This window comes from Motacilla alba, chromosome 4 (genome assembly GCF_015832195.1).
Source record: "Motacilla alba alba isolate MOTALB_02 chromosome 4, Motacilla_alba_V1.0_pri, whole genome shotgun sequence".
NCBI classification, from domain to species: domain Eukaryota; kingdom Metazoa; phylum Chordata; class Aves; order Passeriformes; family Motacillidae; genus Motacilla; species Motacilla alba.
This window is the reverse complement of record NC_052019.1, coordinates 8,615,661-8,634,191: the sequence shown is the minus strand read 5'-3', so window position 1 is coordinate 8,634,191 and position 18,531 is coordinate 8,615,661. Positions and strand designations below refer to the sequence as shown.

The 18,531-nt window shown below is 38.7% G+C and overlaps 1 protein-coding gene across 5 annotated transcripts in view; it reads left to right on the top strand.

Moving 5' to 3' along the window:
* Positions 1-18,531, top strand: part of ZFYVE28 (zinc finger FYVE-type containing 28) — a 146,041-nt gene that overhangs the window by 70,450 nt on the left and 57,060 nt on the right. For all 5 annotated transcript variants that reach the window (XM_038134253.1, XM_038134252.1, XM_038134250.1 and 2 more), the window contains exons 3-4: positions 13,986-14,123; positions 16,614-16,816. In XM_038134253.1, coding sequence (XP_037990181.1) covers positions 13,986-14,123; positions 16,614-16,816 — 341 coding nt within the window. The remainder of the gene's footprint in view (positions 1-13,985; positions 14,124-16,613; positions 16,817-18,531) is intronic.

The window sequence follows — 18,531 nt, the reverse complement described above, 5'->3', positions numbered from 1 at the left end:
TTTTACCACTTGTCTGTCTCAGTTTCTGTAGCAATACAAAATATGTGGTGAATTTTATCAAAAATGCTGTGTTTCAACCACACTTATCTCCATATTTCTTCAAGCTCAATTTAGCAGCTGAAAGCATCACTATGAAATAAGCTGACATACAAGTGTCACTGGAAACAAAGCTTTGCCCTCACCATAGAGGAATATGTTCCAGGCTGGAGGAGCTTTCTGTGAGGTGTGGAAAGATGATATAAATTGAATATGGCAAGCAAGGAGTAAGGGAACAGTGCTGCTGGGACCATACTTGGGGAATCTGCTTTGTCACATGCTAAAATCACACTCATAGGATAGTTTGGGTTGGAAAAAGCCTTAAATATCACCCAGCTCCAACCCCCTGCTGTGGGTGGGGACACCTCTCACTAGATTTCCCCAACATGGGGAGGGACCTTGCACTTGGCCTTGTTGAATCAAAACTTCAACACAAAAGGAAAATATATGCTCTTTATCTTTGAAATGTGGTTTTTTGTGTATCTTAAAAGCTTAGGAATATTATTTGCTTTCTGAAGAGGGAGATGGGTGGATAAAACAAGTCTAGAAGTGGGGAAGCTCTTTGTCTGATGCTGTGTTGCGTCTGACCAAAGCAGTGATCATGTTGATAATAGGTCACTGTAGGAGGTGGTTACCAATTTCAGCCTGAGAGGGGGAGGAGAGCAGTCCAGCTGTCTTTCACAGCAGCTTCCACCATGTATGTGGGCAGATTTCTGTATTGGTTTTTTATTTAATTAAGAAAACCCCTCAAGACCCCAACAACAGTAACACAAAAAACCCAAACAAAACAAAAAACCGCAAGCAACCAAAACAAAACCAAACAAATGAAAACAACAGACCAGCAAAAATCTAACTCCAAACAAACAAAACTTTCAACGCAACACCATCACACAGAAGTGTGAAGCTGTTGCAGGGTTTGCAAATTGCTTAGTAACATTTCCAGAGTGGAAGAGAAACATGACTGAGCTGAGTGAATTGTCATAGAGCATGCATTGATTTCTCTGTAGTGAAATATGGCAAGGTTCTCCAGTGTGTGACATTTGAGTTTTCTTATTATATATATTTAAAAATAAATAAAAGTTGATGTAGCATGAATTGACAACACAGGTGGTAATCAATAATGCACAAGGGTGAAACTCAATCTGGATTGACAAGTTGCTAAATAATGAAAAGAGAACTTATCTTTGTGTACAAAACACTATTAATTTTTTATCAGTGAAAAAGGGATGTGATTATATTATGTTAAATGGTGCATGCTGGGGTTGCCATAGGTTGTTGCTAAAGAGCTGTGATGCTCATGATGACCACAATCATTGCATGCCAACTCCTGTGGAAAACCACTGGCTTTGGTGGATGAGGTAGTCATCCATATAAAACATGAGGTGCTAACAGGAGAGCAAGATGAATATTTTATCTGTGCTTCAATTAGAGCAGTTTCTTCTTTTGGTCACAAGTTTTTTTTCAAATTTAAAAATATATTTTCTTCTTTGTGAAAGAGAGCCCAGCTATAGAAGGCTCTTAATTTCAGAGGTATTGGAGTCTTCCAACACTCAGCTTCAAAAGATAAAATGATTTTTCATTTCTTAAGGTATGATTATTTGCCCTTGATCATAGTTTTTATGTTGCTAACAATTGGCAAGTTGGTACCTTGAATGAGTGTTGGCAGGAGAGCTGAGACACAGGAGTGTCATTCCCAGAGCATTTGAAGGCTAAATGAGGACAATGGAGCCAGGTCATTTTAAGGCTGACTTTTCTCAGCATTTGTGAAGTAAGATACTATACCAGACCCAGTTATGTAGGAATTAATGTAATGTGACATGTCTGACTATCAGGAGCTTTATAGTTCTTCCACACTCTTCAGCAGTGCCATCAGAGCATTGCTGTCGGCTCTGCTGTAGTGTGATTGGCTAAATTTTAATTATTTTTTATTGTTGCAAAGAAGGATGGATTCTAGTATCAGCAACTGAATTTTTTATGTAGTCTGAATTGTTTATGTAGTCTCATGACTTAAATATGCTGCAGTTTTCTTTCTTTTCTCCATATGGACATGGTAGCCCCATGTTAGCAAGATGAACAATATGTGCAAACTATTTATTTTGTGATGTTTTTCTACTTGGGAATTAAGTCTGTTTTCTTGTGGTAGAAGCCTTTTCACTTAATCATATAGAAAAAACCCTTTCATTTATTTGTTTTTTCCTTTAATACTAGGGAAGTATGATAAGAAAGACAAGAAGGCAAGTTAGCAATGTTTTAAGTCAGTTCTTAGCAGTGGAATTTAATTTTCATTGTGACCTTAACATAATTGAAGATTAATACCTATTTTTAATAAGAAATAATTCATTTCATAATAATGGATTATTATGAAGAATATTTTGTGGAATATTGTGCAATCTGGTTTTCTCATGTGTCAGGTTTTTATAAGCTTTCATTTAACAAAATCCTTGAATGGAACATCCTGAGTTGGAGGGGACCCACAAGGATCATCAACTCCTGGCCCCACACAGCACCATCTACAAGTGTCACACCACATCCCTGAGAGCATTGTCCAAACACTCCTTCAGCTCTGTCAGGCTGGTGCTGGAGAGCCTGTTCAGTGCCCAGCCACCCTCTTGGGGAAGAACCTTTTCCTGATATCCAACCTGAAGCTCCCCTGACACATCTTCAGGGCATTCCTTGGCTCCTGTCACTGTCACCACAGAGCAGAGATCAGTGTCTGCCCCTCCCTTCCCCTCTGAGGAAGTTGTAACTGCACTGAGGTCTCCCCTCAATCTCCTCCTCCCAGGACATCCCCAGTTCATTTGTTTGTCCCTTGGTCCTTACCCAGATGTTCTCAGCTGTGCCATTCCAGCTGCAAGCTCTGTGCATTCCAGCCCCTGCATTACACACAGTGCCAGCCGTGCCCCACCTGCCCTGCCTGCTGCTCCTGGAGAGCCTGGCAGCCTCCTGGTGCCCTCCACTCACAGAACTCATCCCAGCAGGTTCTGCTCATGCCACTGATGCCAAATCACGGGACTGGGCCAAGGCTTTGAGCTCCTCCTGCTGGATCCTCATGCTGCTCCTTGAGATGAAAGCCTTTAGGTGTTTAATATGTTAAATATATATCTACGTGTGTTAAATATTGGACACAACAAGGACTTGTACATGTTGGAAGGAGAGATTGCAAAGTATTTTGGTGTTTGAGAGAATAGATTAATTTCAGACTGCCCTTTTGTTACTATTAGTGTACAATTTAGCAATAAGCTACTAATTGAATGGCTGGAATTTAAGGTGATGGGAAGAAAATAAATTGTTAGCCAATAGGCTGGCTTGTTGAATTCCTGTAACTTTATAATTAGCCAGAGAGAATGAGAAGCTTAAATAATTCACTCATAACTCCAAGTTCCTTTTGGAATAAAGATGCATTGGTTGTCTTCTGCCTCCAGCTTATGCTTTTGAAAGAATTTGTGTTAACTCATTGCTGCACAGTGTTCTTGGTGAAAAATAATCCAGACTTGAAGACAATAATGAAAAAAATGATTAATTTTTGGAAGTATTACATGTATTAGCAAGCTAGTGTTGCTTTGAAGAAGTTTGAAATGATTGATATGAAAACAGCTTGTGATGAGGATGGATTTGCTGTTGGAGAGCAGGCTTCAGATAGTAGGCTTTGTTCCTGCGTGCTTATGCTCTGCTTGCGCTCATGAAAACTTCCCGGTTTAAAGGCTTTGGGAAATCTATACTTGTGTAAAATTAATTGTGCAGAAAACGTGCTCTTGGTTAAGGAAGCTTACCTTTTTTGCGTATACCACCTAGTCTCTCCTGCTGGGTTTCCATTTTTTTAGGGTAGTGCTATTTTTTCAACGCTTGACAAAGTGGTGTTGAGGTGAACAGCAGCAGCATTACCCCAGGTACACGGTTCTTCACATGGTGAAGAGATAAAGCTAGATACTTCTTACATGTTTATACTGCTCCTTGTTCCATAGTTCTGAGAAAAGCCCAGAATTTAATTCAGAAAATGTAGTGCTCTTGATACTAACTTATGATGTACACAATATAAATTCTTAGGTTTGCCCTGAGAATACATTTTCAGTTCTCTAGAGGTCTCAAGGTTTCTGTGGCTGAAGATTACTTACACAAATACCAAGCAGCAGATATTTGTATTCTTTGGTTTCTCACTTGCCCTGCAGTGTCTGTAACTGCTGCTGAGGTTGTTGCTATTCCACATACACAGGGCTCATAATCAAACAGTGTAATAGTTGATGTAGAGGTGGTAAATGATGATCCTCTCGAGGCTGCAAAGCTTGTTGAATTGATTTGTGCAACTGAGGCTCTGAGCTAAACTGCCTTTGTGATGTAAACTCTGGTAATTTTTGCTTCGGAATTGTCCTGATACTGTGAAAAAGTCTTTTTTGGTGTATTTTTTGTTCGCTTTTTTCTGTTTGGGTCTGATGCAGACATAAATAATCAGAGACAAATTCTAGCAGGCTTTCAGAGTCATGTTTACTTTTGACTTACCTGATAGCTGGTATGAGAAATTATTTTTCATTTTCATGCATTTGTACAAACCTCTGGTCTCAGTGCCAGCCTTGTTTATTATTTGTACGATATTCCTCCATAGGGATTTTGCAAATTTGACTGTAAAGTATTTTAACCCTATAGCTGGAATGTGATGAGTTTTCTCAGTAGATCTAATTAAAACATTTGTGGTTGTCTGGCTTATTCTGAAATGCTGTCTGGCTTATTCTGAAATGCAAATATCATAATTTATAATTGAGAAAAGAAAATTATGAGGGGATTCCTCAACCAGGAAAGCAGCATTATCTTGATGCAAATTTTTAGGAGAACTTTAAATCATTCATTCAAAATACACAGACTGTAGAAATGATCTGAAGCTTGAACACTCTTAAAATGAAAGTCTCTAAAGGTTTGGGCTCCTTGGTTTTCAGTTGAAGTGTTGTTGGATGTAACTCTGTATTTGTGGTGTAATTTCACAATTGGCCTTTCTTTGTCTTTTGTCTGCAGCTGCACAACTTCAGCATAACTCAATTAATTCTGTACTCAGTGAAATCAGATTTTTCATTGATTTTTAATGCTAAATGTGTTCTTTCTTTCCTAGCAGGTAAAGGCTTTTAAATTTACCAGTGCTGTGGGTTACAAGTCAGCTTTATAACTGTATTGATAGAAAGGCATAGAGTGGTTTCAGAAGGAAATATTTCTGTAAATTTGAGTGGTTTTGGTCAGAGGTCTGTAATAGCTTTAGCACCTCTGCATATTGGCTGCCCAGTCTTTGATTCAAGCAAGCGCTTGGGCCCTTGGTAGCATTGTTATAAACATTTTAGTTTCAGTAAATATCTTAACTTTATTGCTTGCCTATGTAGTTGAGCATGGGCAAACAAGAGAAATTAACTTTGATTTCGTATAAAAATAACCCTGTTCCAGTGTGTATTTCTGTGTTGTCACACATAGTTCCTTAGCCATTATTGCTGTCCGTTGGCAGCATCAGTCTAAAAGTTTCCCATTCGAAATTACACTTGTTCCCATTCCCACACTTATGCATGGCACCCCTGAAAGCACAGCTTTGAGAGAGCTTTGAAGTTTTAGATCCTTATCCAAGGCTGGTTTAAATAAGCTGTGGTCAGCTTTACATTAGAAACACTGGTTCAGCTGTACTGATGCACGTATTTGTGGAGTCTGTCTGTGAACTTGAGCAGTGAAATGATGTGGGTAACTCTGGGTCTGTGCACTGAAACCCTTCCCAGGTGCCCCCAGCACAAGAGCACGGAGTGCTGGTGGGACATGGGGACAGGGACTGCAGAGTAGGTGAGATGGGGGAGATAAGGGGCTGAGTTCTCCAGCTGGCCTGGCTGCCAAAGGCTGACACTGCAAAATGGCCTGACGCCAGTCTGAAATGAAAAGTGGCTTTCTGTTTCAGGTGTAAAAAAACCTTATCTGAAGGTGTCTCCTACTATCTGATAAGTTTAAATGGTATGAGAATAAGGAATCTCTAGGGGGAGAAGTGTATGCCCTTTCATTCTGTGCTCTATCAGAATTGTATCCATGCTGAAGAGAAGCAGTTTTTATGGAGGAAGTCGGCATCAGTGAGCATCCCTTGATGGAGAGGGTACCTGTGAAGAGCTGCTGAAGAACTCAGAGGGCAGTGCTGTAGTGGATTGGCAGTGAGTTATCTATGAAATACTAATTGTATCATTTACATTCTTGACAGGAGCAAACCGGGAGTATGTACCATAATCACTGTGAACAGTGAGACAGTTCAGAGGGTGGGATGTTTTTGTGTTTGATTGCATCTGTCCATTGAAGAACATTTTCTTGTAGAATTAGGTAGAAATAGATCTCATTAAAGGAGACAAATTAGCCAAAAGTGAAAGGAACTCCCTGCTGGGTTCTGAAACCTAATGGTTGGTTAGAAGTTGGCAAAAGTCTATTTCTGATGTTATTTTGTTAATTGATACAGAGGTTAAGCAGTGTGGATAGAACTAGGAGTACTTTTAGCTGAGGTAATGGCCTGGTCTTTCTTGCCTGCCTAATTTGCAACCCTGGAGACATTATATTAGTTATGTTAGTAGAGGTCAGTGAAGGAGACAGCAGGGTAATTACTGAGATCAAGGGAGGAAGTTGACAGAAAGAAACATTCATGTTCACAAATTTAGAAACTGTAGCAGACAAAGATACTTTTTAAAAACAGAGGGAAGAAGTAAGAACCAGAAGCAGACTCTGTCCGACCCATTGGATGTTGGGTGTTCCTCATTGATCTGTGGTGAGGAGGGAATCATGGTTGTTTTCTCCATTGTGTCTGTTTGAGGCTTTTTTTTAAACTGGAACAGAGCTGGTGGACTCGAGAACAAAATTCTCGTAAGGTTTCTGTTTAAGAGACTTGATGCAGAGGTAGCAAAGTCAGAAATTTGTGCCAGGATTAGGCTCTTTGACATGAGAGTGAGCTAAGACTTATTTGGAGAAAATTTTCTTTTATTCAGTCTCTTGCAGTTTAATTTTGGTAGGGACAGTGCCAGTCTAGGAAAAAAAAAAAGAAAAACCGAGAACAGCCATTTTAAAGTGATGTCAAGGTTAAGTTTAAATCTGAGACAATGCACATATCTACTTTACTTTTTTCCTGTCATCATAGAGCTTGTAAATTTTGCTGCTTTTCCTTTAGAGTTTCATTTCCAGTTCAGTTGTTTTATAACTGATGGCAACATTTGTCATTTCTTTACTCCTAGTAGTGATGGCTTAGGTGAGTTGCATTGCTCTAACAGATGTCTTCTCTGTGCTGCCTGACATCTTCAAACAGTTGGTGTCAGGTACCTGCTTCCTATTTGGGTTTGCCATTGACTGAAAGCTCTCCACATTTATTTTGCAAGCAGGCAGACTTGTCAACCCTTTCGTATGTTTTCACCATACCTCACTGCAAATGAACTTGAGTATGGTTGTTCTAAATACCCGAAGTAACCTATAAGTATCAGAAGAGTTGGGTTTTTCTGTCTGTTGGGTTTGGTTCACAGATTTGAAATTTGCCTTTTTCCCCCCAGTAATGTCAGGTGATCAGCAGAATGTTGGGTGAAAAACAAATCTGCAGTTAAACATTCGTTATCAGTAAATAAAATAATTAAATGTGTCTTTTTAAATGTTGGTTTTTAACAGTTTTTCTTCATAACTTTTGGGAAACTTCTGGTCACTACAGAATAATTAGCAAATTGCTGTAAAATATAAAATGCTTGACTGTAAGTTGGGCCATCAGTACAACTCCATCAACTAACAGGAATTGTATTTTCTTTCTACATTTCATATTTGATCTTACATAGGGAGAGAGTGGTTAATATTTAAAAATATTTTTTCTTTGAAAAAAAGAGTCCTAATAATGTTTAGTACTGTAGGTTTAATTGTAGTTTTTCACGTTAACAAGTTTTTTTATGTGTTTCCACTTGCTCACATGAATCAAATAGGGCATTGTGAGAAACTCTGTTATCTAAGACTGTGGACAAAGGGGAATGAAAATGCTGTGCACTGCAGGTCAGGGAATTAATTTGCAGCAGAAAACCATAGGGAAGAAAGCTGGATTCATGCCAGCTCAGCAATGAATGTGTTGGGGATGCAGGATGCTTTCACTGCAGCAGGGGAAGGCAAAGTGAAGATGGCAGTAATTCATGATGACATCTCCTTCATTCTGCCCTCTGTGAGTGGGGATTCCTCTTCTATTTATTGAGAGTTGTTGTTGCTAGGCTGGGGCAGTACAGAATTTAAATTGCTGGATATCCAAGTTGCCTTTTCATGGTGAATTTTGGTATTACTCTCTTGTGGGATGGGTTAAACTAGGAGCTGCTCCCCAAAGTTTATACAAAGAAAAATTGTTACTTTTGCAAAGTGGAATCACATGAGTTGCACCCTCAGTTTGTGGATGACACCAATTTGGATGGAAGAGTTGATCTCTTCAACAGCAGGAAGGCTCAGCAGAGGGATCTGGACAGGCTGGATCAGTGGGTCCAAGGGTCTGAGGTTCAACAAGGCCAAGGGCTGGGTCCTGCCCCTGGGTCACAGCAACCCCTGCAGTGCCACAGGCTGGGGCAGAGTGGCTGGAAAGGGCCCCGTGGACCTGGGGGTGCTGGTTGAGAGTGGCTGAACATGAGCCAGGTGTGCCCAGGTGGCCAAGAAGGCCAATGGCACCTGGCCTGGATCAGCAGTGGTGTGGCCAAGCACAGGTTTTTTGAGTGGCTGAGGCAGCTGGAGATGTTTAGCCTGGAGAAAAGGAGGCTCAGGGAAGACCTAATTGTTCTCTACAACTACCTGAGGTTGTAGCCAGGTGGGGTTCAGGCTCCTCAGTAACAATAGAAAAGGCAAGAGGAAATGGCCCAAGTTGTGCCAGGGGAGGTGTAGATGGGATATTAAGAAAACTTCCTTCATGAAAAGGGTTGTCAAGCATTGGAACAGGCTGCCCAGGGCAGTGGCTGAGTCACCATCACTGGAGGTAATGGAAAGATTTGTGGATGTGGTTCTTGGGCACGTGGTTTAGCCATGGACTTGGCAGTGCTGGGTTAGTGGTTGGACTTGGCGATCTGAAAGGTCTTTTCCTATCCAAACAATTCTATGGTGCTACATTGCCAGTGGGAAATAATCAATTAGCTGATAAAGCAAAAAGGGTCTGAAAGAACAGCCTTTGGGATCTGTGCAAGATGCACGGGAGGGAAAATCATAGAGAGCCTTTGGATCTGTAATGTGAAATAGCTGGGTTCTAATGTGCAATGTCTGGGTTCTGAAGCCAGGACTGTTGTGTGTACATTGAAAACATGTTTGTTACATCAGAGAGGACACCACCTTGGTCCTGGATTCTTTTGTTAAAGTAGCCCATAAAACCCTAAATACTTGCTAATTGCTTTAATTACAATAAAATCTTCCTTTGTTTTTGGCATTAATTTATGTTCATCAGGGACTTCTGGGTGCCATAATGTGATGTTGAAGGAGTTTTGGAACTTAACATCAAGCTAGAAAAGGTAACAAAAAATGTCATGGACTTACTTAAATGAAGAGGCTAAAATACCATCTATTATGCTCATGGTGATGTCATCATAGACCATATTGCCTTAGCTAGATTTTACTGATAATTCAAAACATGGCTATTAAAGAGGTACTGAACAGCACAGGAAGTTACCTTCCTTTGAAGAAGTCTTGCAAAAGACCTCAGAAAGTTCATATTAAATTTGATGTTGTGGAAGAGCAGGGTAATTTTATCAATGACATGTACAAAAGGGTAGATGAGTTTGCCTTTTGTTGCTCTAAACATGTCTCATAGTATAAGGAAGATTGATTTCTTGGCTTTTTTGGTACCTATTCTGGAAGCTAATGCAGCAGTTGATGTTAGCTTTATCCTCTAACTGTTTAATATATTGCTAATTATTGAGGGCAATAAATAAACCAACTTTTTTGTCCTCTACTGTGGCTACATACATACACTGTCTCACTACCACTCATTATCTTCCCTGTCAAAATGAAATATAAGTGCTGTCTGTTATGTGAAACTCTGAGCTGTGTTTTGCAGGAAATGAGGAGTTTGGAGTAAATCCCAAAGCAGAATCTCTGCAGTGGCTGCCTGTGCTGCTGTAAAGCCTCAGCAGAGCACCTGAAACAAAACTGTGCACATCCCAGTGTACAGATAAACCAAAAGCTAACAGATAAGGCCACCAAAAGAGGCATTAAAATCTGGAGGCTTTTATGTAGAAAGATGGATCAAGTGAAAGATTTACTACTTCAATTCCAACTAATTGATTTCTCTTGCTTAAATTAGAGCAAAATTTCAGTGCTACCATGTAGCCAAACCCAGTCGTTATTAGCTTACAAAGCAGAATACTGTAATTAAATAAATTGAATGTTTCTTGAAGCTCTTCTAAAGAAAAGACTAATTTGCTTACAATGCATTGGATAGTCTGTCGAAATTGGCTGGCATCCTTCCAGTTTTAAAGCATGTGAGATCTGAAATTATTATGGGAGCAAATATTCCAGATTTTTTATGTAAGTTATTCTGCTCTGGGTGTCATAAGAAAAATGGAAGAGGGAAGCGAAGTGATGGAGAATTGTTGGTTTGTTTTGTTTTGATTTTTTTCTTCAGTAGGATGATAAAATAAACCCTGTAGAACAACAGAGAATTTGGGAAATTGCACATCTTGAAACAGCAAAAGCAATTTACCTTGTAGAAATCTTTCAGTATTTGTACATTATATATCAAAGTTCCATCAACTGTACTTTCCTAATCTTCCTGTATCCCTGCTAGACTAGGCAGGAAAAGATGGCCATCTTTTTAATTGGCTTTTTCACTCAGCTCTCTGACAGAATAACCAGCTGCCTGTGTGAAGCATACAGACAACTGCTACTGGAGATGGAGCTATTGTGATTTGTCTCCATTGGGAAGTGTATATTAAATTTCTAATTACCTGTAGTTTAACTTAGTAGTACTGCACATATTAAAAAAAATACCTGACTCAAAGCTTGGTATACATGGAGATGTGTTGGTAGATCTTGGGTGCTCTGGAGAAGCATCTAGAGATTATAACAATGTTGAAGAAATGAGGAAGAATATTAAGTGTCTTTTAAGTGGGAAACAAGTTATATACTTAAACATTAGTGTATTGTCAAAAGTTGGATTCTTCATTACATCATCTTGCCTGTAGTTGAAATATTTAAGTGCATTAAGATATAAAATTTCATTATGGTTGTAATAATTATCTCCTGAGATGATTTAGACAGAATCTTAGAGCTTTGTAACAGGTATAATGATTAGAAAAACAGAGCAAAACCATGGAACAGTTGCTTACCAGCGGTGAATCCTCTTTCTTTATTCTATTGTGTAAAATATTCTTTGATACATCAGGAATTTTGAATATGTATATAGGTAGTTATGTAAGGGAAATTCAATCTGTCTTGTAGCTGCTGTCAAATAAGATTGCATTTAAAAATAATCCACTGAAGTAAAATAAAATTTAGGGAGGAAAGTTTTTTTTAATATGGCTTTTCCTCTTATTCTATGTAGCATTTTAGGGGGAAAAAAAGTAAGAGAAAAATTGCATTTCCTCATATTAAAGTTGGGTGACAAGTAAAATAAATTGGAATATCATGTCCTAAAAGAAAATGTAATTGGATTACTTATAGTCTGATATAACCAGATGTGAATAGTGTTCTTCTCAGACTTTCCTGCCTTAATATTTCTCTGCATTTCATGAAACTTTTGTCAAATTTTAACTGGTAAGATTGCTTTTTACCACTCTCCAATGCAAAAAGACCTTTGCAAACTTTGATTAATTCTCTGAAAACAGGAATCTGGCTTTTCCATCCTGATTATAAAGACCAACTTTTATTGCTCTAGTGATAAAGTCAGAGCTACAGGCAAAGCACCTGGTCTCAAAATAGATCAGTAATAACAGATTTGAAGCACTTCATGAGTGACTCACACCTTTCTACAATGTAAATGTTGTTATCCTCAGTTTCAGTCTTTGCTCTGTTACTTTGGGTAGGACCTAGGTAGTTTAGGAGTTGTTTTTCTTAGGAGACCTACTTTCAAAATACTTTGGTTCCCAGGTAGATTTAGCTAAACATCGGTGAGAGAACTATACTCAATACTATGAATTAAGAAATGGAAGGAGAATAGGAAACTTGCTATTATTCTGTTTTTTCTGACCCTGAAGTGTCGTGCCAATTTGGATGTGATTGCTTGTCTAACTCCCCGTTTTCCTGGAGGGAGAGGTGGTGAGTGTTCTGCAGCCAGTGCTTCAGGATGCTGCTGCTGCAGCAGGGTCTGGGCATCTTTGCTCTGTTCTCTTCCAGCATTTGAACTTCAGTTCTTCTTGCGGGTGACCCTAGGGAGTAGTTGAGGTTGGTTTTTCCCTCAGTTCCTGCAAGGGGCATCTCTTTGGGTTCTCAGGGATCCTAGTGCCCCACTGATCCTGGCAGTACAATAGGCCCAGCAGAGTGAGGGGGAGGTTTCATCTCTAAAATCAGGTATTTTGTGTCAGTGATTCAAGTTTTCTTTTCTTGTCTCTTCTCATACCTGCTGGCCATGGTCTGTGTTGTGATGCCCTGGAGGGGCTACGGGGCATTTCATTTTCAGTCTTTACATGTAGAGAACATTGTTGATTCTTACACTTCTTGTATATTTTAACTGTATGGAATGGGGCTTTCTGTTTGTTTTTTACAACTTCATTGAAATGAAACTTATTATCTTATGACAGCTTTGCAAAAAATACTTTATTGTGAAAGTGTTTTAATTGTTAACACATCAAGTTCCTTATACCAGTGTGTAATAAATATTGCTGATTGGTAATTTTTTCCCTTATTTTGGATGAAGATAACTGTAATTACAGCCTTAATGTTAAGATTATTTTGTGGCAACAGCAGGTGCAGCAGTCTGTGGAGAAATTGCAGAAAATGTGGATCATTCTTTGTAGCTAAAGTGGGTTTTCTCTTTTTAGATGGAGAACATATTAAAGGGGCAGGTTTCTTCAAAATTCCTGTCTTCAATTGTTTTTTTAAATGCAGGTGAAAATAAACCAGTAAAGTGTAGATTTAAAGCAATTCTGTCTGTTAAACAATTTTGTACAGACAGATGTGGTGGTATTTGTTTGAGAAATACTCTAAATAGAATGTGAATGGGAATTCTGTAAATAGCGGAAGAAGCATAAGACAAAACATCTTTATGAAAGCACTCAGCCTTTTTCATGCTCTCAGTCTACCTTTATTATGTTAATTAAATTCCGTACAGTTCCCAGCAGGGGAATGTGAAAATTATCTTTTCAAATAAATGAATACAGATTATTTACTGCATATCAAGAAACTGCTTGTAGGTCTTTGATCATTGTCCTGGTGCAGAGGTAGATCAGAGCAGTTATTAAAGCTCTAATTCATGTGGTGGCCCCTCATCCTCCTGGTGTCTGGGGGATGAGGTGCTTGGTGAGTGTGCCAGCCCTTGCCCACTTGGGATTCGGGTGTGTAAGTTGCTTTAGATTACCAGGATGAGCTTAAATGGTTGCAATATAACTCAGTTTCTAACAGCTGCAAGGTACCCTGTCAGGTGCTCTGTGGGAATAAAGGGAGTGTGTAGTGTTGGGGCTGGTGAGAGGAAATGGAAGAAGTATAATTCACTTGTACTTCTAGTTTATTTACTGAGAGGTACATATAGCTGGAAGTAATGAGCTCTTTATGTCATACCTCCTCATCAGAAGTGCCATTAAAATAGTCAAAGTTAAGTGCAACTAATCTGAGAAACAGTTTCTAAGAAAACTACCAAGAGTGACATTTGCTCCTCTTGTTTCTGTGCAGTATTCTCCTTTTGTTTTCACTGTGTGTATCAAGACCATGAGAGTTAAATACTGCATTTTCTATCTTAATTGGTTGGTACCTCACTAATAAAGTCTATTTTAGAAGAAAAAATGTTTTCTGTGCAAACAGTATATATGGTATCCTGTGTTTTGCTGCAGGATAATGTTTTGAACATCATAAACCAAATCATGGATGAATGCATTCCACATGAACGGGCCAACAGAGACTTTTGTGTTAAGTTTCCAGAGGAAATACGCCATGACAACCTTGCAGGACAGCTTTGGTTTGGAGCAGAGGTAGGTCTGTCATACTTCTGTTGTTTGGGATTAATAGACACTGTTTTGGTTGTATAAAGCCACAAGAACCTTTTGAGACTTTTCTGAAAGAGGTACAAAAAAGAATTATGGAGCAAAATAAACAAGAGAACTTTCTCTGGGGGTGCTCAGAGAAATGGGGTTCTTTAACTGTGGTTTTGGTTGGGCTAACAGCATACCACGTTATTTTCATAATTGTGTGTTGTCAGTATTCTGTAGTGAAAAACTATTCTTTTGTGGGTTGGCATCAGAGTGATGTTTTGGATTTTTTTTTTGATCAGTCATCTTGTGTTTTGAACATCTTGGAAACAAATATAAGTGTATTAGAGAGTTTCATCAGGACAAAAGTTCATCTCTAACAAATAGCAGTACATGCTGTCCCTTTATTTTAATGGCTATGTTATGCTGTAATTCATCCTAAACGTGCAACCTCAGGCTGTCATTTGTTGCACATAACTTTCTTGTTTCATGTGCATGCCAAAAATACAATAGTTCCTCTGCAGAATACTGAAGTCCACTTTTCTTCTCTTAACCTGATTTCTCACAAGGCTTGCTCCTAGAGCAACCTGTAGGAACGAGGAATTTTTGTAGTGAATAAGCTTCTGTTATTTAAACCAAAGGAAGCCTTAAGTGTCAGAACAAAAGGCTATGATATGCAAGATATTTATTTATTAGTACTGATGTCTTTGGCTGAAAAAAATATATCATGGTGGCATCTTTAGTGATAAGCTCTTCACTTTCACTGGCTTGAAGGTGACTTAAGGTGACACCATGAATTTGTGGAGACTGAGGTTAGTCTAGGCATCCCACCACACAACAGCATGTTGTGATCTTGTTATCAGTGATGCCTCTCTTGTATTTGAAGTAATCCTCGGCCTCCTGTTAATACCCCTTTTTTTTTCTCTCTACCAGTTTCTCTTTCTTTTGCAAGTGCATGTTCTCCATGAAGATTTCCTGTCTTGTTCAGTCCAGTATGCCTCCATATGTTCTGTTTCTTGCTCTGACAGTTGTTAATTGTAGGCTTCTCTGAGTCAGAGAAGTCTCAGAATTTACCAAATTAATTTGGCATGTCAGTGCTTTGTAATCCTGTCCTAAGTCTTGTTTTATTCTCTGCTGTGATATATAAGTTAAACCTGTTTCCAAATCAAACTTTCACTTTGTAACCCTCAGGCTGGAGAGACCTGTTGGTTTCAGGGAAGGTAACATATGCAGTGATGATGTAATGCCAACTCCTACTGCTGTAGGCACTGTTCTCCTGTAAATTCATGTAGCAAGAAGGTTGTGTGAGCTTTATGAGTACACACTTCTGTCCCTGTCAGTACAATCACTGAGTTATCAGACTGAGAACACCTATCAGCAGGTAACACTCTATCCATACTTCCCACAAATACTGCTTTGGCTGATAAGAAGAACATGATCTTCTCTGAATGCCCTCAAATCAATGCCTCAGATTGCTGAGAAAGGATCCCTTCTGGGATTGCAGGTCCCTCATACTGTGGCTCCCACCCACAGGATGCCTGGGAGAGAGGGGTGACACAGCTGCAATTGGAGATTTAAAAAAGGGAAAAAAACTCCTGATCTTTGAGAATAACCTTTTCTTGTGTATTTTCTCAGTTAACAGAAGTGTTTCTATTAATGAAGCAGGTGTGATTTATATTGGTGCTCATTGTCTTCCAAATGTAACCATCAAAGAATAAAGCCAGCAGTTGTGTTTAGTGGCAAGATTTAAAAAAAAAAAAGTTTTATTAATGCATTACAGTAAAAATCTACTGTTGATGTCTTTGTCAGCTGGATAGAGAGAGTCCATGTATAGTGCCTGGGGCAAGGAGTCTTAAATAGTTGCTTTCTAGACCCTGGAAGGGAAGAATCACTCAGTGACCTGATTTTTGTATATTATCATGATATCTGTGGGAAGCAGGATACTGACCTAACTGGATCCCTGTGTGATAGCCAGTGTGAGCAGTTTCGCTGTAAAACACATCACAGTTGCAGAATTTGTTCTTTTTATAAGGGAACAGATTTATTTTAGAATAAAAAAAATGCAAATCAAAGCCCAAATCGAAACAGTCCATGGACTGTAGTTCTGCTGGATTCCCACCTCTTTTATGCAGGGAATCTGTGTGTGCATAGAGCATCTATCCCACTAATGCTTATTGCCTAACTGGTGGGAGAATAACTTTAGTTCTGTCAGCACTGTGGTCACCCTAAGACATTCTTGTACTTCAGCCTTTTCCTCTTCTCATCTCTCCCTGGCTGAGCTGCTCCCTAACCTTTTCTGTGAAAGCTTTTGACTCTTGACAGACCAGCCTTAAATCATTCACTTGTTTAATAATGTGCAGCCAACTGGGGCTAAGTACTGCCCTTGTTCAAAAGCACATCTTATTAAATAGCACATCTTGTGCTTTGTTTTTGAGTATAGAAGTATTTTTACTTTGTGAAAACTAATATTTTATCTCTTCATATCTTTCATAGTGTTTGGCTGCTGGTTCAATTATCATGAATCGTGAAATTGAGAGTATGGCTATGAGGCCCTTGGCCAAGGATCTGACCCGAAGCCTAGAGGAAGTCAGAAATATCATTCGTGACCAGGCCTTAAGGGATTTGAACCTCTACACAGAAAAAATGAAAGATTCCCTCAAGCATTTTGATGTCCTTTTTGCTGAGTTTGAATTAAGGTAAAAGAGATGAAGTAAATGTGTTGTGAGCCGTGTCTTAGCCACTGCAACTGGTCTTTGGCTTGTTGGATTTTGGAAATTGACTGTTTCACTCTATATTCTTTGAGTGGAAAAAGGATGTAAATTTTTTATCATTGTGTTTGAATTCTTTAGTAATTTGTGTATTGTTAGATTTTTCCTTCCAGTGTAACAATAATGAAAACTAAATAGCTTTTTAGTAATCAACATTTGCTCTCTACAACTAAACTATAATCCTCCATTTGCATACTGGCATATGGCATTTGAGGGAGAATTTCCAAGACACAAAAGGAAACCATAAATCTCTTAATGTTTTCTTTGTCAGAGAAAAGGCAACAAAGAGATGTTTAAAAAGAAAAGAATGATAACGAATATTCTAGAGACTGAGATTTGTTCTCTTGTGCTTAGTGGTACAAGCAAGATGTACCCAGTGAATTTAAGAAGGCAAATTGAATTCTGATGGAGGAAGTGCTTTTACATGAACCATAATTAACCACAGGAAATCACTGATTTGAAAACTTGTGATTGAAAAATGACTTTGAGGTTTATAGCTTAAGGAAAAAAAAATATTTTTGGGATGATGCTTTTTTGCATCAAGGGTCACATTGACCAGTCTTGCATTGTGCTTCAGAGTGTAACCAGCTACCTGCCTGTGTGTAAGATGTTTGTGGTGCTGGCCACAGACAAGATAATGGGCAGGATTATCTATGGATCTAATATGACACAGTCACTGCTGCCCTTAGCAGAACATGTTTCTTAGAACTGGGTAGTCTTTTAATATTTCTTGGGAATAACCTATAGACTGTCATGTCCCACATTACTACTTGTCCTTGCTCAATGTTGTTATTCTCTTGGGTTCTTTTACTCAGGTAAACAGGTTTTTTTCTGATTAACAAAGGCATCATTATTCTGTTACACTGAAAACACTTTATTGAAACTGGTGTCTAAAAACATGTTTTTAAGTGTGAGTTTGAGTGCAAACACCAATGACAATCAGCAACTGGTTCTTGGCAGTGTCTGTGCAGGTCTTGGCCTGTCAATACCAACTCTATGTACAGCATTTTTCTTCACCATTGTTTTGCAGACAACTTCTTCCCTTTCTGTGTTACTTGAATTCTACAAATGACCAATTAAGTAACACAGTGACAGAAAATCACTGAACTCCTACCAGTGTTTCTTACCTTGTTGAATTAGTGCTTTTGCTAGTAATTCCCCTAGAAATGAGGCCAGATTTTAAGTGTCATAAACTGTCTCATCTGGGTAACTGAATTTCTCTATTCTAATTTCAGGTAAAATCATTATAGATAAAATGTTTGGTTTAAGTCAGATTTTTTTTAATTGAGGAAATGCAGAGTAAACTATTCTGTCTGTAAGATGGGGCAGTAAAGATCCCTCCAAGGCACTGTGCCATACGGTAAAGGGTTCTGATAGCTAAATGTGCTATCATAATTACAACATTGTATCATAAATGTGCTATATAATTATAATATTTCTAAATTACTACTGACTTCTGCTGCCTCAATTCCACTACAATAAGTAATTTGGCTGTGTTTCTCACAGATTGTTACACAGTACAGATTTTTTAGTGAGTGCTGTTGAAATAAATACAAATTGGTACAGGAAATCATCTTAGATTTCTAAGATTATTTGTCCTAGGTTTGGTTTTATTTATAATCTTGTTTGTTAAAGCATGTGAA